A 22,869-nucleotide genomic window follows, 5' to 3' on the forward strand; every position below is an offset into this window, starting at 1 on the left:
TTATATTATTTTTAAATTAAAAAATTATAATATTATAATAAGATAAATTTATAAAAATGTTATGATTTTATTATATATATATATATATATATATATTTCATTCCGCTTCCAGCGTCATTGCATGGGCCCCATCTCTTTCATTTTATTGAAGGGTCCCACAGCTAGCTTTCCAACCGTTGCACACTTACACGTATATTATGTTGGTTGCTAGGTTAATTAGTTAATTAATTAAAATTAATTAACTGAAAAGCTATTTTCTGGATCGTTCTTTGACTGCTTGCAGGCTTCCACTTTGCACAGCAATGGGCTCCAACTGCTGCCGCTAGTTTCTCTCTCCGGGCGTTAAGCGTTAGGGTTTTTGGTTCCTTTCACAGGATCACTAAAACCGCTCAGATGAGTTTCCAAGATCTGCAAAATGGCAAACGGCCTCCCTCCTCTGCTTCTGGAATGTCCAGAAGCCCATCCCAAGCGGTGGCTGCTGGCGTTTTCCAGATCAACACCGCCGTTGCCGGTTTCCGTCGCCTCGTTGATGCCATCGGAACTGCCAAGGACACTCCCGAGCACCGCCGGAAGCTGTCCGTCTTCTGCCCCTCTGTCTATTCAATTTTATTGTTGTTAATTGCTTCTACTGTAGATCAATTAGAGTGAAATTAACGGAGATCTATCCTTCAATGGCAGGCATAATACGAGGCAGCGGATTCTGCAGTTAGTTAAGGATACTTCTGCTAAGCTCAAATCTGTGAGCGAATCCGATCACGACATTAACGTTAACGTACGTCTTAGTTTCCCAACCTTTTTTTTTCATTTTCTTAGATAATTGTTGATTAGCATGTTTTTTCTCTTATCATCTGGGAAATTGTTTAGCCAAGTAAGAAAATAGAAGATGCGAAGCTTGCAAGGGATTTTCAAACCACATTGCAAGAATTCCAGAAAGTGCAAAAGCTTGCTTCCGAGCGCGAATCCACTTACTCTCCTTCTCTTCCTGCATCGTCCTTGACTGCCGCGTATCTTACTGTTTTGTTCTTTTCTTTTTCTGACCATTTGATTATCTGTTGATTATTGGCTTCTAAATTTTGGTGCTTGTTCGTTTTTTGGATACAGGTCTGGCTCCGGTGAATATGTAGCCCCTAGTATGGATCAGGATACCCAACCTTTTCTTATGGAACAGAAAAGGTAAGTGCATTATTTGTCTAATCTCAACAATGTTTCTATTTTTTTTTCCTGGCTGCTGCAATAGCTATCAGTAATCATTTGACAACAAGTCTCTACTTTGATCATGGGATTGTCAATACCATGGTGTGTTCTTCGAAAGTGGTTTCTTACGTTACAAATGCAACAGTTCCACTGACTATCCTGAAACAAGAAACAATTCCACTTGGGCTTGCTCTTAGAGTGTGACATCATTATTTTTATTTTTTCGGAAGCTTGGAAATTTCTTTGTTTATGAGTTGATTTCCTTGGCGCAAAACATACAGACAAGAGGTATTGCTTCTGGATAATGAAATTGCTTTCAATGAGGCCATAATTGATGAAAGGGAACAGGGCATTAGAGAAATACAAGAACAAATTGGACAAGTAAATGACATATTCAAGGATCTAGCTGTTCTAGTTCATGAGCAGGGTGTGGTTATCGGTGAGTTGTCCAATCTTCAGAAGCTGAACTATTTTCCTTTGTAAGCTCACTCCTGATTGACACTTGTGGACCCTTTTCAAATTTTCATGCATATCTCACGGATGCATTGCAGATGATATCCATTCCAACATTGAATCTTCTGCTGCTGCAACAAACCAAGCAAAAGTTCAGTTAGCAAGAGCTTCAAAAAGTGTGAAATCCAGATCTTCATGGGTAAGCAGTCAATCTTTTTAAGATGAAGCATTAAAGGATACCATTTTCCACATATATGATCAGTTCTTATAGATGGTTTCTTGCTTAGTTGAAAGAAACTAGTTCAATGAGACCATCTAAAGATTTTGAATGTAGTTTACATTCCCTAAATTTTCACAAGCACCTGTGGTAATCCCTGAATGTTTCTAACTTGTGAAGAAATCAAACTATTGCAAAAGAAGCGTATTATCCTAGCATAGGTCAAGATATGTAGGCTATGCTTGTGTGCCTCAGTGCTTTATAAAGTTGTCATATACTCTTCTGCACATGAGTACTGATGCAAAAATTTCAACTGACAAATAATTTAGGAGGAAGGGTGATAAAAACCAATGGGTTTGTATGGAGATACAAACTTAAATTTTCTGATTATTTTATAAGCATTTTCAAGGAAACCTTCACAAAATATAATCTTATAGTTAATAACTCATTTCAAAAGGAGCTTCAAAATAATATAGAATTTATTCATCTCATTTTGTTGGATTTTTTAATTTTCTATCTTTTGTTTGAAGTGGGATTGATTAAATTATGCAAATGAATAAATTGAATGGAAGAAAATCTGTAGATTATGCTCACTCTAAACCAAACATGAAGATGCTTCTTACTAATACTATGTTAGCTGCGAAACAGTCTGCAAAGGATTCAATCTCTATCCCATAGAAGGTTTTATTCATATGCAATTATGATTGTAAAGTGTAAATGTGATGGCATACCTTTTGAGGGTAGCAAGGTGACAATGGATTATTACAAGTTTATAACTTATCATAGTTGACTATTATGTCCTGTTGTCATTTGGTTCCCTTATGTTTCAATTGATAGTGCAGTAGTTATAGTGCCTTTGTTGAATTTTTTGATATTAGGAACTTTGTTTTGTGAGTTCTTCTTTTTCAGTAAAATCAAATTAGAATATATTATATTAGCTTTTTCCTTTGATTTTTCTTCCCTTTCTTACCTTTGATGGTTTCTTTTTGATGTCTCCTATTGTTCCCTTCTTTTTTCCTTCCTCCTCCATCTACTTTTTTCTACCTCAATTGAGCTGTTCGACTTTCTTATTTAAAATTTTGATGGTGATTTTCTGTTTGATAAACTCCATTTGGCTCCCAGTCCACAATTCCTTATGCATCAAGTCTGATGGCATTGCTGCTTCTGTTACTTTCCTGCACTGGGGATACTAGCCTGGCAAAAGCATTGCCATTTGAAATAACAACCTTGACAAAGAGTTGGCATTTCAAGGTGAACATGCCTATTAGGGGTATAAATGAGTCAAGCTCCTCGAACTTGACTCGCAAAATATTCAAATTTGAGTCCATTTTTATTGAGTTGAGTTCGAGCCCAAGCAGTTTGAGTAATGGGTCGAACCGAGTTTCATGAGCTTATTCAAGTATTTAATTTTTTTTATATGGTTTTAATATATTTTAGATATTTAAATGGTAAATTATTGTATTCACCATTTTACCCTAAATATATGTGATGAAAATACCAAATTTAGTTTGAACTAAACCTTATTTGAGCTTTAATTCGAAATTAACAAAATTTTATTTAAATTTATAATGATAGATGAGTCGAGCAGAGCCTAGCCAAGTTGAGCTCGAGTATTTTAAATGTTTAATCGAGTTGAGTTCGAGCATGGAAAAAGAAAGCTTGATCGAGTTGAGTTTTGAGCCTTGAGTTTTTAGTTGAGTCGAGTTTGAGCTTGATATTGTATTGACTCGACTTGGCTCTCTTAATGCCTAACGTTGAACGTAGCCATATAACAAGGCTTGCCATATAATTAAATAAATTTCAATAAAGCCTTTCAAAGTATGTAAAATAAAAGGAGAGATGGAAATGGAGTTTAAGAAAAAAGGAAGCACAATGGAAGATGGATAGGGAAAATTGCAAGTTCTTTTTAACACTCTTTGTGATAATTTAAGGAGAAACCAGAAGAAAGTAACTAAGCATATTCTGTTTACGTATCATGAATGCCATATCCTCATTGGAAATGGGAAGGGCCTACATAACCTAATGATTTCATTATATTTTGTGAATCTGTTCTAATCTTAGTTGCCTCATGGTAATAATTGAACTTTACCTTAATATTGCTGTTTATTTGGTGCAGTGTTGGTGGCTACTGGGAATTTTTGTACTGGCAGTGGTCATCGTTCTCCTCATCCTCATTATATAGTGCACGATATATATAAATTTGCAGCTGTGGCGTGCCTTTCCAATATAAATTTGTGTGTTCTGTGATCTTTTTTCTAATTGTAATTCTGATAGTTCCTTTTTAATTGATTTATCTAATTTATAAGTGTTAGAGTGGAATGCTGGTCCTTGAAGCTTTTTCTTTCTCCAATTTTGGCCCTTTGATTTGGTTTTGTGGGCAATTGTGCTTTTGTACATCTATGATTGTTTGTATAAATTTATCTATGGGCACAAAATAAATAGGCTGTTATTGTTTCTCAAACTTTTTGTATATAAAGCAAGAATGCACCTTCTTGTATGCTAATAAATAGCAGAGCTCCAAATGGTAAAAGAAGAAAAGTTCCTAGCAGTGAACATGATATATTTTCAGATGTTAACCAGTTTACAGTAGCATGACATGAAGCCAGCGTTCGATTAAAATTGTAGGGGACAATTTTAGGTCTAGCGGAACTGATATGAGGACTTGCTCTATCTTGATCCGCTTCTTTAATGTGAAAGGAATGTGTATCATCTGATGCAATTCCAATAGAAAATAAATAGAACAGGAGAAGAATTTCAAACAAGAGAGAGAAGAATTAAGAAGAGTAGTTTCATTCAGTCAATGCACTAATGATCTCCTACGATTAGAGGTTTATATACATTTAAGTAATAATCGCCTCTAACTAGCTAACTAATAGCTTAACAACTCTCTAACTGATAGCTAAAACCTAACAGCTCAACCTTTTACTCAAACAACACGTATCAATACTCCCTTCCTCAAGATTTCTTGTCCTCAAGGAATATAACTTTGCTACAAATGTCCAAGAAGAGTCTATAGAAGAATGAGTAGCAGCTAGCTCATGGTCATGAAGATGCAAATAGTTGCAGAACACATTGAATCTAACTGAAAAGAGAGTTCAACTGAAATAGAATCTATTGGTATTTAAAGAGTAGCATTGCTTCATCTTGCATTTTATCATTTTCAAATGTCCAATTAAAACTGAATTTCTTTGCAATTTGAAGAATTTCATCTTGCATTGTATTGTTGCAGACTAGAGGTTAAAAGGAGAGTTATAATTAGCTGAGTTGTTGGTTGGTTGGCGAGAGTTGAGAATCGGTTATGAATGAGCTAGAGTTGTTAGTGTAATCTGTTTCATTTCTGTTATAAATACTTGTACATCCGAGTTGTAAATCATGGAATGAGATAATAACAGTTTCTACTCTCTGATTTTTTCTATGTGCTTCTCCCCTTTCTAAAACTTTGGTTCACATCAATGGTATCAGAGCAAGTTGATCCTCGGCCATGGTGGATTTACAAGTTTCTTTTCTTTTCTCTTTCTTCTTCCTTCTTTCCCTGAAATTCCTTCCATTTCTTTCTTCTAATTCTTTTTTCTTCTTCCCAATATTCTTCTGCTCTCCAACTTTGTTTCTCCTTTCTTTCTAACTTTCAAAAACAGATTCTCTTCTTCTTTGTTTTCAATTTTACTTTTTTTTCTTCAACCGTAAATCTGATTTTAGGGTTCATATTTCTCTTTCTTGCTACTCATTCCCATCTATTTCTTCCTTCAATTTCTTTAGTTTCTATATAGTACAACAGTAGACCATGGAACTAGAAAAGATTATTCAGGGTATGGTCAAAATTATTGAAATATGGGAAAAGAAAATGAAAAATTCTAAGAAGTCAGTTCAAGAAGAAACAAAATTTCAAGGTTTTGAACTAAAATTGAATGCCCAAGTCCAAGAAATAGTGAATTCTTGGAGTAACGACAGTGAGAAGGGATTATTGAGTCAAACAAGAGAGACAAGGGATTTTGATGTTAAGGAGGAGATTGACGTTCTTGATGATACACCTCCTCCTCTTCATGATGATGGAGAGGAATTTGTTCAGGAATTTCAACCTGAATATTCAATCCAAAAATGTTTTGGAGATGATATTAACGATGCAAATCGTGAGAATAATAAGGGTTTTGAGAATGGGAACAATGGAGGTGAATTGGGATTACCAATTCAAGGAGGAAAGACCGATGAAGGCCAAGCTGGAAACCAATCAAAAACCAATGTTCATCTCTCAATCACAAAGACTCTTTCGGAATTAAATGAAAGAAGGGAATAAGGTCTTTGTCTTTGGTGTAAAGAGATGTGGACATCGGATCATAGTTGTGACAAAGAACCAATATGGGTTACCATTATAAATGATATTGAAGATGAAGATGTTGAATCACAATCTATAGCTATTGAACTTTGTGAACCTGTTCTTCATGTTGTTATGAACTTGTAGAAGAACAGAAATAGAGAAAGGGGAGAAGCATAGAGAAGAAATCAGGGAGAAGAAACTGTTATTATCTTATTCCATGATTTACAACTCTGATGTACAAGTATTTATAATAGAAATGAAACAGACTACACTAACAACTCCAGCTCATCCATAATGATTCTCAACTCTCGCCAACCAACCAACAACTTAGCTAATTATAATTCTCCATTTAACCTCTAGTTTGCAGCAATACTCCCCTCCCTGAGTTTCCTTGTCCCCAAGGAAAAAAAAAAAAGGAAAATGAATACTCACAAATGCTAGCCATGTAGTTGAAGAAAATAGAATGCAGCCAAATTTCTGAGCAATTATGAAGAGCCTAAGAAACATGCAGAATCTTTTTTCAAACTATGCTTTATCTTGCATTTGATCATGCTCAAATGCCCAATTGAACCTTTACTTAACATTTGTTTCATTTTGCATTTAATCTCATGCAAATACCCCATTGAATCATTACTCAATGTTTGCTTAATCTTGCACCTAATTTTTTTCAAGAAACAATGATCCTTAAGCATAGACACATGTTGCTCCTTTCCTTTAGATTTGCCTTTGGGGTAAAATCCTAGAAGATATGTTATAGATTCATAACCATCCCAAGCTTCTTATAAATCATTACAACTCTGATGAGCAAGGTCGGTGTTCATATTACAAAACCATGCAACGTAGCATTAGGTACGATTGCTTCATCATCTCCACTTCCCAATTTCCCCAAATCCCCTATCTTTTCAACTTTCTTGGCCTCCTTTAACTCTGAATTTTCAGTAGACTCCAAATCTAAGAACTCTTTCTCTTGCAGCCTATCAACTAAATTCGGTGTCATAACAACATGAAGAACAGGTTCACAAAGTTCAATAGCTACAAATTGTGATTCAGCATTTTCTTCATCTTCAATATCATTTATAATGGTAATCCATATTGGTTCTTTGTCACAACTATGATCCAGTGTCCACATTTCTTCACACCAAAGACAAAGACCTTGTTCCCTTCTTTCATTTAATTCTGAAAGAGTCTTTTTGATTGAGAGATGAACATTGGTTTTTGATTGATTTCCAGCTTGGCCTTTATCGGTCTTTCCTCCTTGAATTGGTAATCCCAATTCACCTCTACTGTTCCCATTCTAAAAACCCTTATTATTCTCACCATTTGCACCATTAATATCATCTCCAAAACTTAGCTGGATTGAATCTTCAGGTTGAAATTCCTGAACAAACTCCTCTCCATCACCATGAAGAGGAGATGGTGCATCATCAAGAAGGTCAGTCTCCTCCTTAACGTCAAAATCCGTTATCTCTTTTTTGACTCAACAATCCCTTCACGCTGCCATTACTCCAAGAATTCATCATTTCTTGGATTTGGGCATTCAATTCTAGTTCAAAACCCTGAAATTTTGTTTCTTCTTGAACTAACTTCTCAGAATTTTCCATTTTCTTTTCCCATTTTTCAATAATTTCGAGCATACCCTGAATAATCTTTTATAGTTCCATGGTCTATTGTTGTACTTTATAGAAACTAAAGAAATTGAAGGAAGAAATAGCAGGGAATGAGTTGAGAGAAAGAGAAATATGAACCCTAAAATCAGATTTACAGTCGAAGGAAAAAAATGAAATTGAAAACAAAGAAGAAGAGAATCTGTTCTTGAAAGTTACAGAAAGAAAGGAGAAATGAAGTTAGAGAGCAGAAGAATATCGGGAAGAAGAAAAAAGAATTAGAAGACAGAAATGGAAGGAATTTCAGGGAAATAAGGAAGAAGAAAGAGAAAAGAAAAGAAACATGTTAATCCACCATGGCCGCGGATCAACTTGCTATGATACCATTGATGCAACTCCAATAGAAAAGAGAGAGAACATGAGAAGAATATTCAAATAAGAGAGAGAAAAATTAAGAGAGAAGAGTAGTTTCATTCAATCAATACACTAATGATCTTCTCCAATTAGAGGTAGAAGATTAGAGGTTTATATACATTTAAGTAATAACAGCCTCTAACTAGCTAACTAACATCTTAACAACTCTCTAACTGATAGCTAAAACCCAATAGCTCAACCTTTTACTCAAACAATATGTATCATTATCTTCTTGTTAGCAGGCTAAACCTTCAAGCTCCCTCTCCCTTTGTTTCTTCCCTACGATGATCCGTTGTGACCCGAGCTTGCATGGACTGCTAGCCTAACAGTCGAAGCGAAGCTGGGTTTTAATCATATGATAGAAAAGTCAAAACTAGGGTATGATTTAAAAAAAGAAAAAAAAAAAAGCTTATGTGGGACTCTGGATTATGGAGGTGTGACAAGTGATCAAATCAAAAGCCTATGTAATACCATAGTGGTGATTTTCACTGGCTTCTAATACCATAGCACTTAGTCTCGAGCTTCTCACGGGCTCCAAAAGTGATAAAATCAAAGACTATGGGTTCTATAGGTGAAAAGTGATCAAGTTAGAAGGCCTTAAGTGAGATTACAAGTTACATAGGTGACTTTTACTAACTTCTCACGGTGTAGCATTTGGTGCTGCTCTTTGGGACAGTGGGAATCCCCGTTGTAGAGAGGGAGGGCGCCCTTCTCATTTTTTGTTTTATTTTTTTTTTAATTTTTTTTCAGATCCTGCAACAAAATTTTTTTTTAAAGGATTCGTTCCCCTCTTCCTTTAAATTCCTTTTTAAAAAATATAGTATAAAAATTATCATTTAATCTCTTAATTTTAATTTAATCAATATTAATATTAATATGAATTTCATTTAATTTCTATAACTTAAATAATATCATTCAATTTTTAAGTATTGAATTATTGAATTTAAATGCTAGAAAATTTGATTTATATTAATTAAAAAAATAAAAATTAAATAATTAATTTTATTAAAATAAAAAATTAAATAATAATAGGAGATGTGAGTTATCGTTCCTCTCTCACTCGGAATAAGAAACAATTGACATGTTACAAAAGTCATAACCACCTCCATCAACGGCAGCAACACCACCACCCCCACCAGCAGTCACAGCCAAACGCGTCTACTCTCTGCTTCAAAATCAAACCTCCAAACGAAAAACACAGTCAAGAAAACCGAAAATGTCAGCCCTAATCTACCAATTATTCTCCTCCTCGGCTCTCATCTCTCTAGGTCTCTACCACCTCATCTCCACCACCCGCAACTTCCTCAAATCCCCTCAGTCTTTCTCCGCCAGACCCCACCACCCCCTCCCTTCCTCCTTCCCCCGTCTCAAACACCTCCATCTCTTCCTCCTCATCCTCTGCCTCCTCATCGCCTTCACTCACCAAGCCCTAATTTCCTCTGACTCCGATCCTCTCCTCAAGGGCCGCACCCCTGTTCACCGCTTCACCTCCCTCCAATCTGCCGCTCTTCTTTTCCTCTTTTTTATTGTCGCTGTTGCTCTTCTTCTTTCTGAATCTACTCCTCTTCTTCCTCTCCCTCCCGATCTCTTCTTCGCTCTCGGTTCTGCTCTTTTTTTCTTGCAATACTCCGTCTCTTCCTCTGCTGCTTCCGTTCAGACCTCCGATCTCCAAGCCAAATGCGATTCTGTTTCTGCTCAAATTTCCGCTGTTGTTGCTTTACTCTGCTTGATTCTTGCCTTCCAGCCTAGGATTTTCATTGCTGATGTTGGATTGGCCGGCGCCATTTGCTTGCAGGGCCTTTGGGTTCTTCAGACTGGGCTGTCGCTTTATGTTGAAGCGTTTATTCCTGAAGGTTGTCATCGGTTGCTTGATGTGGTGAGTGGGGTTGAGGGTTCCACCAAGTGTGATCTGGAGGAATCTAGGTTGAGGGCGGTAGCTATTTTGGATCTTTTGTTTGTGGTTCACGTCATGTTTGTGGTTCTCGTTGTTATGGTTACATACGCTGTTATGGCTAGGACTTTTGGGGTCAGAAGAATGGGGTCATACGAGGCTTTGCCTACTACTGCTTCTGATTCTAATCATATTCAGATGAAGGCCTTGACAGGCACCCAGGCTTGATTTTTTGGACTTTGGCGGTGGTGCGCTTTCCCCTTTAGTCCCTCTCTTTCTTTGTTAAAATAGATTTTTCTTTTAAAAAAAATTCTTTTGTTATGATTCTTGTGGTACTGGGGAATCATATATTGTGTCGCTTGTTTTAGCTTATCTCAACACTGTAACCTCCTGGAAATTGAGGGATTTTTGTGCATAGAAAGTGTCTCCTTTTTTATTTGATTAAACTATTTGGCAGAGTCTTCACTGGATTTTTGCTTTATCTCACTTTGAGTACTAGCTTCTTTGATAGTGCAAACTCCAATGATATAAGGGATAGAAATTTAGTAATGTGTTTGGAACTGGCTTACTCGTTATCGATCTTTTAACCTTGCTTGCTTTGTTATGCTTTAAGCAAGTAAAAGTAATTCTCTTGGCATTTAAATGAAGGAATCGATATCTCCTGCACTAGATTTTACTTGATATTGTTCAAAACAACTTGTTTATAGATTTACAATTTGGTTATTCAGTTGCTAAGTCTTCAATATTGCTTGTACCCAAGATTACATCTATTATGCACCATGTTCAATGATGATGAATCTATAGGTGGGTGTACTGCCTCATTGTAGTTTGATACAAATTTGAGCATGGGATTTGGAGATTCATTGAAATTGTGAGGCAGGGAATGCAAGATAGTGAATTATATAGTAGGCTTTTTATGAGACTTGAAAGTTAGTGGACTTTATATCACAATGCATTCTAAATGCCTCTATTCTATGCTATTGTTATGGCAACTTAACTTTACTCTAGCATAAGGGAATACTACATACTCAACTCAACTAAGCCTTTATCCGAAGAATTTAGGGTCGGCAAGGGAATACTACATAATGAGAGGATTTCTTTTCTGTGTCGAGAGGACCCATACTTGGTATACTAAGTTAGCTAAGAGGAGCATGGTTGTTTGTGTACCTGAATAAATCTGTAGGTTTTATTGATGCTAGCTCGATGTAGGTATGCTAGGATGATACTCAAGTGAAAGAATTCTCGTGGTTTGTCCATATAGCAGTTTGATGCCTTGCAGATTGCACTCTTGACAGCAAGATCATTTTAAAATTGATTATGTATAAACATAATATGACTAGCATGTAGGGGTCAGTGTTCACATGCTTTTCTAAATGATGTTGATTCTTGACCGTCGCAATAATTCATTTAACATGCTTTTTATTGTGGCAACATAACACTATCTAGATATGCATTTGTTCATAAGGCTTTGGTGATATTATTAACTAGTATTAGTTTGTGCTTTCTCCCGGCCATTTGAACGTGAGATATAGAAAGATTGTTAAATCTTGTTATTTGGGTTTGGAGTCAGCTAACTGATCAAAATCTAAGATGAAATTGCAATATGGTCTGGGGCCGTCTGCTTTTTTGTTCATTCTGTTCTTACCTTATCGTCAAGTTTACAAATGCAAATCTGTTTCATGGACTGCAGTCGATTTTGGCTTGGCTTATGTAACTTGAACATGAGCATTTTATATTTTTTTTCTTGCCACTTCGGAATAGAAAATGAGCATTTTATATAAATTGTTGGTTGTTAGGTCGGTGAATATTATAATCTATTGTCATGTCAAAAGATTGTAGTAGTTGGTTGACATTTGTACACTACCTCCGCCACATCTTATTGTTTTGTTGTCAAATGGGTGCTTGTAGTTATTGGGATGAAAGAGATACTCTTCTGTTTAATTTGACTTGTTTCAGAGATGTAGCCTACTATATAATATCTTTGTTTGTGACATACCACTTCATCCCTTTACCTTATAACATACTTTTGGATTAAGACTCAAGAGGTAATTATTTTCTTATTTGTTAAACATTTGTAATATTGCAAATGGAAATTTGTAAAATAGACAAGATTGTCAACGGTTGGATTAGATGAAAGATTCTGATACTATCTATGCAGGCATAAAGTTTAATTAGTTTTAGGGCTTTTATGGGATGTCTAATTGACGTGAATTTGAATTTTATGGTAAAATTAGGGCAAATCTTTAAATTTTTGGCTTAATTGAGTCGAATCTCTAAAAAATTACACAAAATATTTTTTTATATTTTAAAATTTTAGTTAATTCAAAATTGTAGAAATAAAATTCTCAATTCCAAATTCAGAATTTCAATAAATTAAAAAAAAAAAATCTTCAATCAAAATTCCCAGAACACTAATCAAAAACCACTCACAATTTCTTATACTTTTCTCTAGTTTTCTTTTCCTCTATGATTAGGGTGTATCTCATTGTCGATCTGGGTAGGGGAGCTTCTCTTTCTGCCCAGTGGTGAGTAGGGTGGTAACGCATCGAATTTGTGTGAGTATTTGATTCGATTAAATCCTAATAGGGTGGTATAAATTTGGATAGTATATAATTGGATTTGAAACGAATTTAAATTTGAATAATAATACTCATAAAGGGTATGAATCAAATTCAATTTTTACACGTTAAGTATTTATTATTTGAATTTATTTATATAAATATTTAATTAAACGGACTCAGGCATTTTTAGATAATAATAATAAGATTTGAGATAATTTTAAATAATTAAAAATAAATTTTAATCAGCTTTGAAACAACTTCAGGTTTTGAAAATATTGTTAGGATTCAGGTGTGAGTTGATTTTTGCAAATGTTCTGCTCATTGTTATTTCTAGTAGTGTGTCGACCCTCACCCCCTGGGTGGGTGTAAATAGTTTTTGTTTTGAGTTAATATGCAGCAAATGAGCTTTAATGAAGGAGTTTCTTTAGATCCTTGTTTTCTTGTTATGTTATTCCTATCCATGTAACGCATATTAGGGATCGATGGGTGTTGCATTTAGGGGTGAGGTATCTCTTGAGGATGTTACCGATGTTGTACCTCGGCATCTAATCCCTCCATGATGGTTGAAAGAGCTCTGCCCACCGCATGTTGGTTCCCCAGGGGTTCGGTTGTGCGGTTCATCACCATAGGTCGAAGCTTGTTCTCTTTATTTTTTTGGGCCCTATTTGGTTTGCTCGACACTTAGGGAGTTCTATTCGATGGGGAATCTTCTCTCTGTAGGCTTTAGCCATGTTTGATTCCCTTGTAGCTGCTCTGCTCTACACTGCTTTTCTTCAATCTCTCTGATTGGTGTTACTGGGGCTACGAGAAGGGGATGGTGGTGCTTCTCCTCAACTCGATTCCTCCCCAGCGGGTACGGTTTTGTTTGAGCCAATGGCCTTGGTTCTTGATGTAATTTGGGTCAGCCAATAAGGCCTTTTGGTTTCCCTAGGTTTTGTTGTGTGGTTCATCATCATAGCTCAAAGCTTGTTCTCTTCTCCTTATTTGGCTTGCTCGACATCTGGGGAGTTTTATTTTATGAGGAATCTTCTCTTTGTAGGCTTTAGCCGTGTTTGATTCCCTTCTGGGTATTCTACTCTTCTTCAATCTTTCCAGTTGGTGCTGCTAGGGCTACGAGAAAGGGATGGCGATGCTTCTCCTCGACCCATTTCCTTAACAACAAGTAAGGTTTGGGTTGGGCTAATGACCTTGGTTCTTAATGTACTTTGGGCTGGTTAATAGAACTTTTTTTTTTGTAAAATTTTGGATTTTCTAGCTTGGGTTGAGGATGCTGGATTTGTTTTTTTCCTTTCAACTAGGGTGAACTGTTGGGCTAGGCTTATGCTGTATCTTTAGGATCTTTTTTTATCCTTTCTATGTATTGAGTTTAGGCCTTTTTCCCTTTAATGAATTTTTATCTATTGATAAAAAAAAAATAAAATAAAAATTCTAGACACCAAGAAAATTAAGAATATCAAATATAAGAATCTTAGAACATACACCAATAAAAAAAACAAGAACAATACAGCAAGCCCATAAAATCAACGGATCTAGAAAATGAAAAATACCAAAATTATAAGAAAAAAAAACGAATCAAGAACACCAAGAGAGTGAAGCCCAATTAATATGCCGCAATTTCACACGCAACTGAGTCACATTTTTCGACTGAGGAACTCCCAGCTGCTGCTGGCGCTAACCCAGAGAAAGAGAATGTTTGGCTAAATATATATTTAAACCCTTGCACTATTTGGAATTAATTTATTAAATATATTATAATTTATTAAACATCTAAATTTATAAAATTTATGATAATTAATTATAAATTGGTCATATAATTAATGACTTGTAAAGAAAAATAAAAAATATCCTAGTTATTATTGATTGTTCTCTAAATTTTATTTATCATATTATAAATTTTCATAAAATGACTGTTATCAGTCAATAAAATTTATAGTCACAATCATTTCTAACTTTTTAAACAAATCATCAATGACTTCGCTAATTTATATTTAATTATTATAATTTTTATAAATTTAAGTTTCAATAAGTTACGATTTTAGTTCATGTATTTAGTGGTTGAATGCCAAATAGCATAGGGTGTTGGTGTGTATTTGACCGAGAATATTTTGTTGCTGGCCGTTGCAAGCAGAAGATGTGTTCGAAGATCTGCCATGGAGATATGATGAGCGTGAACTTGACGTTGAGATGTGCGTTGGTAGAGGAAATATCTAAAATACATCATTTCACCTCCACACTTATTTGATTTGACCTTTTTAGAAACCTATTAAAATTCTTAACTTGTAAATTTTATAATACTTGATCACAAATTTTCCTTGTGGTAATGCAGATCTCATACATGCGCAATCACAACCCTCAATTTGTCTCTGCATCCTTGAGTCTTCGCTGCATGCTCCGCCTATTCTCCTCCTGCAATTTGGCTTGCTTTCAGCAACCAAACAAAACAGACATGTTTTTGCAATGAGAGAGAGACGTTTCAACAAAGAAAAATGAAGAGAAAGAAGAAACAATATGAAGTTAATCACCAAAGACTTTGAATTTGTCTTCCAAGCAGTCATTGCAACTCTTTTTAGAGCGGCTGCAGCAATTATGGCCACACCTCACCGTGGCGAACGATCTGCTTTCCTCGATGAAGTTGTGTACCATCTTCACCATCAGTTGAGGCACCGTCCTTATGGAAATGCGATGGAATTTCTTAAGAATTTGAACTCAAAGAGCCACTTGAGGCACGATTTGACCACCGGCTGTATTGGCTCCAACCTAATGGCTTTAAGGGTGTGTGAATTAATTTGCTGGATCTTCATTTGAAAAGGCATGATAAGTGCGATCAAGAAACCATCCTCTTTAATCTCCTTTTCTTTGTTTCTTTTTACAAATTATATTTCTATCTAGATGTTTGCATTTTCGCTTGAATGAGATTCATTTTGCTCAATGAACATTCCTAATGTCATTCCAAAGTCCGTAGATATATAGCAACTCAAGTGGAAATTTGTGAGTTGAAATTTCTAAACATGAGGCTTTTGTTTGCAGGAGAAGAGAGCCATTCTATTGCAGAAAGGGAGAGAAGGAAGTGAGGGAGGGTCAACTATCTGTTGGGTAAATTATTTTTTAATCCTTGAAGTATACATAACACATTTGTCTCTCCATTTTTACAAGTCAATGGTTTCATCAAAACACCACTCAAATAAATACAATTTGTCCTCAAAGAATATAGATGTTATGCACATACCAACAATGATCAATGTCGACAAAACCATACATTAAAATATATGATTTATCATGCTTTTCCTTCGATAAACTTGGCTCCAATGATTAGGACACCTTAAATCTCCCTCAAAAAGTCTCTCCCCATGATTATTTGCTGAGTTAGCAATTAATGACCATTTATGGACTAACGTGTATATTTGTTGATGGACTTCTTCATCGGCAGTATTAGCTTTCACTTTTTTTGGTTATCATGGGAGACTAGAAAATCAAGTGTCAAAAATGCCCCTATATGCTATTGACCTGATAATTTTCAAAGAAGTGTCGATAACTTGTACCAGCATACCCCAATTCCTGAATTATAGATATTGATGTCACCTGAAAAATTAACAGTTAAAATATGGGTAATTGAAATAAAAAACCTGTTATAAAACATTAATCTCCATTTAGAGTCCCAAAAATGGTCTGCAGCCCTAATTCATAACACAACTCCTATAAATAATCTTTATGCGTAGTTATTGTTAAATAGATGATTGCAAGGCAATTAGGTCATTTTTGCCACCGCTCTCCCGTGTCACATAGACAAACCCCTCATCCTAGTTCTCATGGGTTTAACCCCCGGCTCGCATTTGGATACTCTCAGAAGTAGAGGATCGAACAGTTGCTATGTAATTTCACATATTGGAATACGACAAAAGGGTCACCTTTATAGAAAGGTGAAATTTTTTTATCTAATTTTTAGCTGTCTACCATATGTTCAAAACACAAACACCTAAGATTTACTTATTAGACTTTACATAATAAATTAATAAGCTATATATAATATGAAAGCTTTGAGTTCTGGTAATGTAATCATGATACATGCATTTACAGTGACATTTATCTGATAATTTTTCCCTTTGCAAAGAAAATATGTAAAATTTGATGGAAATATCTTCTTTACCATTGAACTTGGCATCTATTCATATTTAGGTTAGTCCCTTCTTCTTTCTCATTGAAATTTCTTCCTTTGGCTTCATTTGAGCTACACATCTATATCAACTGCATATACTCTCATCTCTCCCTCTCTTGGAAATTTTACAAAATTAGAGAAATTGGGATCAAACTACCGAAAAAAAAAAAACAATGCACACACCCAGCACAGCAAAACAAAATTTGTACTAGTTGCTTTGTTGGAGACAACTTTTTCTGAACTCTCTTCCTCATAGGCTTTCCAATATTTACCTATCTAAGCTCCACTTAAATGGACAAGATTGAGAGAAGCCTATAGGTAGGGTTCAAGAAAAGTTTGGTTCTCTCTCACTGCAATTGCCCATACTATCCACCCAGGTGGCCACGTCTGTAAGCTTTTGTTCATATGATATCAAGCAGCAATCAACTACCGCGGAAGAATGGCCTTTCCGAGCAAATCCAGAGCCATGCTAGCTCAACTACATAATTTTATTATTGCTGCTTCATTCCTTTTCTTCATGAGCATCATTTCTTTATTTTAAGAGCATGTGACCAAATGCAGCGTGGTAATTGCATTTAAACAAACTTTATTAACAATTTCTACTTCGGCTATGACAAATTTTCCATTACGAAAAACCCAGTAGCGTCTTAAAGAGCACAAATATTCATATTAGAACAGAATCTTTTCTTTTTCTGGATTTTGCTTGTGACGCAGCTTTCTTTCGATGCCTTCTCAGCTCTCACATTTCTTGTTAGAAACATTCACCAGCAATTCACCTCAGTATTCAATGCCTGGAACTTTCTTGATGCTACTGCCTTCCAGCCTAGTAGGACACAGCATATATGGCTGTCTAAACTAACCAACATTCTAGCTGATGCTGCTAAACCAATGCTTGTTCTCACTGCAAGATCTTACCAATTAACTGCTACAATTGTCAGTTCATAAGGCAAGGGATCTACTAAAGGCAACCAAAGAATGTAAACCTTTCAACAAGTCTCATTTGAGAAGTTAGTTACATGATCTATAGTCAGATTCCCACAACTCAGCAAAGGAATCATATAGTCTATTTAGGTAAAAATCTTATTCACTCATCTTTTGTATACTACAGTAAAAGTGGTTTGTGAATTTTCATGAGACATGAACTCAGTTCAGTTACATATCATTGAATGTTTTCTGTTTCTCTTGGCTGTTGTGCAAAGGTGAACATAAGAAATTATAGAACTTAAGTTGTTACACAGATGATAAAAGTTCAACAACTGGGAAAAAAGGATAAACTCAGAAATAATAGATTTGATTTCCTTCTATATCTGTTCTGTAATGCATTAAATATTTAGACAAATGAAGATTATGAATTATTACAACAATTCTACCAGGAAATAAAGCAATTGCCTGAATGCTTCGCCTTTGTTCTTCAGTAGATAACTAGAAGTTGGGTTGAGGGTTAAATGAAAAATACATACATTCATGAGAGATTACTCTGAACTCCATCCTGCAGTGACCATGCTAGAGAAACGTTATGAAGCTTGGTGATAACCTCACCATACATAATTCGATGATTTTGATAATCCAATGATTCTCTGCCTAACAACACTCCCAATTGTAGTAAAAAAAAAAGATTATAGAGTCAGTTGTCTTGACAAACATATTCCCTTCGAATGAGGCTTCATATAAAATAATTGGTCAACTATTATGACCTGATCTGAGAGGGAGCTCCACAGGCACATATTTGAATTATTTCATTAGTGCAAGGATATCAGCCTTTTAGCCATTCCTGGAAATAAGATTGCATCTTGTCTCGAGTTGCAGGATTCCCAACATTGACAGTAGGAATTATCTTATCTGGTTTCAAGAACTGCAAATGGAATATTAGAATAATGGATCAATTTTCTCACATACAAGTCAAAAATAATATATAAACAAACATGTTTACTATATGGATGATATGATAGATCATAGATGTTTGCTGAATATGTTAAGATGAATATGATGATTAGGTTTCTTAAGGGACCTTAACAAACTCCTTCAGTTCTGTGAAGCTGGAGTGCTCACTATATGGAACCCCTGTGACAATAGCAAAGGAAACATCAGGAATCATCCCTTGCTAAAGAAAAATTTTGGGAGCAACCATCAAGCTACTTTTTTACCATAAAGACCAAAAATCCAGCATCTCAAACAACCAGAAGTGGGATTACTCATAAAGTTCCATTATCATATCATGTTTATTCAACAGAAAATCCATTATCTCACCATAAATTGTGACATTGCCTTTAGAAATAGGTCTAATTTGATCAAGCTGTTTGCCTACACTCTCAGAGTAAGTCCAGCCTGGAGAATTAAGATAAAAGAGTAAAAGTTTCATAACATGGAATTTTCTAGCAATAATGCCAAAAGAAACAAAGTTTAGTGGCAAAATGAAACAAAAATTATATGGTTCACCTGTTGGGCGAAATGCCAAAACTGCTGCATACTGATTTCTGAAGTTGTTCAAATAATCTTTTAAGGTCTAAAGGAAAATAAAAATAAAAATAATAATAATAAAAAAAAAACAATGACTGCTTGATGCAACAGAGATATTATTCATAGAAGTGAGAAATTGAAGGCTCAGATAAGACCTCAAATCGTAGGGAAGATATGGGAAGCACATGGAGCAGCGTGTCCTTCGCTTGTGTACAGAGACTACTTGAAAGGTCAGACCAACAAAAAGAATGCAGAACCCGCCTCCTTGAAGCACTAGCATAAATTTTAACCTGCACAATGTAAAAACGATGATGCTCTGCTAATTCCATCAAAATTCATTTTTGTTTCTGTTGCATTTAATGTGGATCAGAAATTTTTCTACAATACTTTCTTTTTCAGCTATATGGTTTAGTCACTAGTGCTAGTAAATGCCGTTCTATTTTCCTTATAAATTTCTGTAGTTTGACCTATAGAATTTGAAAATCCAAATGATCCTAGTTTATAAGAAAGAGAACAAGCGAATGAATCATTGATGATCTCTCAGTTAGTATAATGGTATAGTGTTCATCCCATAAGGTGTGGTCTGTTGAGAAGCAAAAGGAGCCTCAACATTTAACTCAAGAAAGAAGCAACTTTATACACTAGATGTCCTCCAATGGAAAAAGAAGGTAAAAGAATACTTCGGTGAAACAGCAAATAAACATATGACATACCCCCAGTGCCTTCGAAATGGCAAGATAAACACATTCTTTTCCAATGCTGTATGTCCCAACAACAACAAGGGTTTTGGGTTGCCTTTTGAGGAAGCCCTTTGTAACTCTAACAACATAATTTAACACATCTTCCTTGGAAGGGAACCTGAGATAAAAAATTGTTGTCCACAACATATTTTTAACAACATAACATTGAATTAAAGAACTGAAATGCTGGATTCAATAAAGATGGCCTCTTTAAATAAGATGAGATAGAACAAGTTCCATACTTGTACTTTGGGTTGCAATAAGTTGTATCCAGGTAAAGTACATTGACTTTGTGGTTTAAAAGAAGGTAATAAGACTGCATACACTTAGAAGCCCTGAAATCTCCAGTGTGCAAGTAGCAAAGTCCAGTTGGGAGAATAAAGTGAATCAAAGCTGCCCCTGGGCAGTGAAGAGCTTCTAATAACGTTACTTTAACTCCTTCAATAATATACTCAGTATTGAGGTCCAAAGGGTGAATATATCTGTGTGCACAGAACCATGAGTAAACCTCAATCCCTGGCTACCCATATGGGCATAATCCATAGAAAAATAAAGTGGAAACAACAAAATTCGTCATTCTTACGATGAATTAACAGAGAGGCAGAGCGTGAGGAGGCGAGCAGTGAGACGGGTGCAGTAGATAGGACCGTGAGACCATCCCTTGGTAAGGCCACCATAGTGATCAAAATGGAAATGGGTAAGGAAATAGGCAGAGCATCCAGGAATCGAACCATAACGAAAAGCATCCACAGCGAAGGGTGTTCCTGTGTGCATTGACCCCCATCCATCCATCCATTTCATTTAACGTACATGACTAGCTAATAGACAGGACAAAACAGAGAAGAGAGGTACTGACCAGGAATTCGTTTATAGAAGGGGCAAAGACGAGGCCGATTCCTGTTAGAAGGTGTTATTGTGGAGTTGGAGTTTGATTTGCCAAAATTTGGGGAAATTGATTCTCTAGGGTTCATTGCAGACACAGTCTTCAATCTCTTGGGTGGAGGCGGAGATAAAAGTTGGGGCTTGGGCTCATTCAATCCCCACATTTCCAACAGATTGGCTTGTTTGAGCTTCCTCTTAGCATCTCCATGACCCGGCAACAAGCAGGACCAATCGGTTCCACAGCGATAGAAATCGGCGGAGAAACTGTCTGCTTCTTCTGCTTCCCCATCTTCGTCTTCCTCCTCAATCTCGTAACTTTCCTTCTCGTCTATAAGCTCATCGTCTAACTCCGTCGGCCATTCCTCATCGAAGCAACCATTGCCATGATCAGCTTCGTCATCTGCAACCATGCCCACGCGCATGTTCTTCTGCGACACCGTTTTGGGAACTGGATGAAGCTTTGCCGATTTCGATGGTCAACCATCAATGGTCCTGTAATTTATTATTATTATTATTATTATTATTAGCGGGGTTGGACAATGAAATTTTGAATTGTTTCCCGGCCTTTCTGCTCCTGAGGTTCTGAAATGTTTTGATTTGAGCTCAGCAAGGACTGAGCACATTTGATTAGAACCTCTGCCCGCCATTCGCCCCTCTATGTCACGCAGTTGTGCTGAATTATTTTATTGGCCGCCGAAAGTCAGCAATGTCTCCTAGGACTAATGAAGAACCCCCTGAATTGTCTCCTACAATTTGGGAAGAACGCCCAATTAAAATTAATTTTTATCATCTGAATTACATTTTCTGTTTGCATTTTTATTTGCTTATTGCAACCTTTTAAACTACTTGTCATTTGTCAGTGTGCGATTTCGGTTCGTGCATGCTTAATTATTAAAATTAATTAAATTTTTATATAATTTTAATTTAATTCTTTAATATTTTCATTCAGTTTAATTATCTTTATTTTATTTTTTGTTCTACCTAATTTTAATTTAAATTTCAATTTTATAAATAATTTTATATAATTATTGTCTTGAAAAATCTTATTTATATTATCATTTAATGTTTAATTGAGGATTAAAATGCATATTATATAATATTTTAATATATCTATAATTAAGAAATATAAAATAATTTAATTCGTATTTAAAACTATAAATATTTAAAAAAGTACATATATATAATTTTAATTGTAATTAAATATATTATATACTAAAAAGTTTATAATATATTTAAATAACAATATAAAATAGATGTATATATAAAATCAATTTTTTAATTTGATTTTATATGAATTTAGTAAAATTTTAATTCACTTCACAATAAAATAAGTTTAAGTTATATTTGATAAAGTATAATGTAATGTATTCAATTATATAATGTAATCAAAATTGTAATATAATGATATATTTTTCTTTTTAATCGTAAAATAAAAATAAAAATAATATAATGTAATAATAATTTTTATTTTAATATTTAAATTATTTATCATGTTAATAATAAGTGATAACAGTTATATAATCGAGTGGTAGTTGTGGTGATGGCAGCGATAGAGATATTTAGATAATGATAGTAATTATATTGACAATAAAAAAAAATAAAAAAAAAGTAATTATGAACTACATTCATTTTCATATGTAATTATGATTATATTACTTTAAGTATAATTAATTACATTAAGTAATTATCATTCAATTATAGTCAAATTTCTTTATATTATCAAATAATATAATCAAATATACAATATAATTGCGATTACATTATAATTTTAATCACGCCATATTAGTTTAATAAGATTTTAATTGATGTGGAAAGATTTTTTTTTTCATTTGAAACTAAAAAAATATGCATATTGCTAATCATGCTATTCTTTCTAAAAAATATTGTTAAATATTTTAATTAGTTATAGATTATTATGCCTTGTTTTAATTTTTATTTTCTTTGGTACATTGCCTTGTTTTAAATGTGAATATCACTAATGAATATTCTAT

General features: G+C 34.8%; 3 protein-coding genes and 1 long non-coding RNA gene across 5 annotated transcripts; 3 read left to right on the plus strand and 1 right to left on the minus strand.

Annotated features, from left to right (window-relative positions):
• Positions 1-246: 246 nt before the first annotated feature.
• Positions 247-4,325, plus strand: LOC110646873 (syntaxin-22). The gene is made up of 7 exons (XM_021800452.2): positions 247-575; positions 679-772; positions 865-1,004; positions 1,102-1,173; positions 1,476-1,633; positions 1,746-1,846; positions 3,981-4,325. Exons 1-7 carry the CDS (start codon positions 394-396, stop codon positions 4,044-4,046), a joined length of 813 nt encoding a protein of 270 aa, XP_021656144.1. The 5' UTR covers positions 247-393; the 3' UTR covers positions 4,047-4,325.
• Positions 4,326-9,241: 4,916 nt separating this feature from the next.
• On the plus strand, positions 9,242-10,566 carry LOC110646885 (uncharacterized). The gene has a single exon (XM_021800476.2). It carries the CDS (start codon positions 9,411-9,413, stop codon positions 10,311-10,313), a length of 903 nt encoding a protein of 300 aa, XP_021656168.2. The 5' UTR covers positions 9,242-9,410; the 3' UTR covers positions 10,314-10,566.
• A 5,509-nt stretch (positions 10,567-16,075) lies between these two features.
• On the plus strand, positions 16,076-17,977 carry LOC131176325 (uncharacterized). The gene is made up of 2 exons (XR_009146431.1): positions 16,076-16,563; positions 17,536-17,977. It is a non-coding gene; the product is annotated as an uncharacterized LOC131176325 (long non-coding RNA).
• A 92-nt stretch (positions 17,978-18,069) lies between these two features.
• On the minus strand, positions 18,070-21,615 carry LOC110646881 (DNA cross-link repair protein SNM1). 2 transcript variants are annotated; one of them, XR_009146430.1, is made up of 10 exons: positions 20,853-21,615; positions 20,580-20,760; positions 20,239-20,478; positions 19,970-20,114; positions 19,412-19,546; positions 19,236-19,302; positions 19,047-19,124; positions 18,808-18,860; positions 18,494-18,651; positions 18,070-18,380 (listed from the first exon to the last, which is right to left on the minus strand). XR_009146430.1 is itself a non-coding variant. In XM_021800470.2 (9 exons), exons 1-9 carry the CDS (start codon positions 21,298-21,300, stop codon positions 18,553-18,555), a joined length of 1,446 nt encoding a protein of 481 aa, XP_021656162.2. In that variant the 5' UTR covers positions 21,301-21,614; the 3' UTR covers positions 18,070-18,552. The 2 variants fall into 2 exon arrangements, 1 of the variants encoding a protein (XP_021656162.2); XM_021800470.2 differs by having other exon boundaries at positions 18,070-18,651; positions 20,853-21,614.
• Between the last annotated feature and the right edge of the window lie 1,254 nt (positions 21,616-22,869).

Source organism: Hevea brasiliensis, unplaced genomic scaffold (genome assembly GCF_030052815.1).
Source record: "Hevea brasiliensis isolate MT/VB/25A 57/8 unplaced genomic scaffold, ASM3005281v1 Scaf1, whole genome shotgun sequence".
NCBI lineage: Eukaryota > Viridiplantae > Streptophyta > Magnoliopsida > Malpighiales > Euphorbiaceae > Hevea > Hevea brasiliensis.

Bases quoted from the DNA above. Each gene is read 5' to 3' on its own strand.
- LOC110646873 (XM_021800452.2), top strand. From the start codon at position 394: ATGAGTTTCCAAGATCTGCAAAATGGCAAACGGCCTCCCTCCTCTGCT. The intron at 576-678 runs GTCCGTCTTCTG...CTTCAATGGCAG, and splicing joins CCCGAGCACCGCCGGAAGCT to GCATAATACGAGGCAGCGGA. The intron at 1,174-1,475 runs GTAAGTGCATTA...CAAAACATACAG, and splicing joins TTTCTTATGGAACAGAAAAG to ACAAGAGGTATTGCTTCTGG.
- LOC110646885 (XM_021800476.2), top strand. From the start codon at position 9,411: ATGTCAGCCCTAATCTACCAATTATTCTCCTCCTCGGCTCTCATCTCT.
- LOC110646881 (XM_021800470.2), bottom strand. From the start codon at position 21,300: ATGCGCGTGGGCATGGTTGCAGATGACGAAGCTGATCATGGCAATGGT. The intron at 20,115-20,238 runs GTATGGAACTTG...TTTTTATCTCAG, and splicing joins TATTGCAACCCAAAGTACAA to GTTCCCTTCCAAGGAAGATG. The intron at 19,125-19,235 runs GTGAACCATATA...TTAATTCTCCAG, and splicing joins TTTGGCATTTCGCCCAACAG to GCTGGACTTACTCTGAGAGT.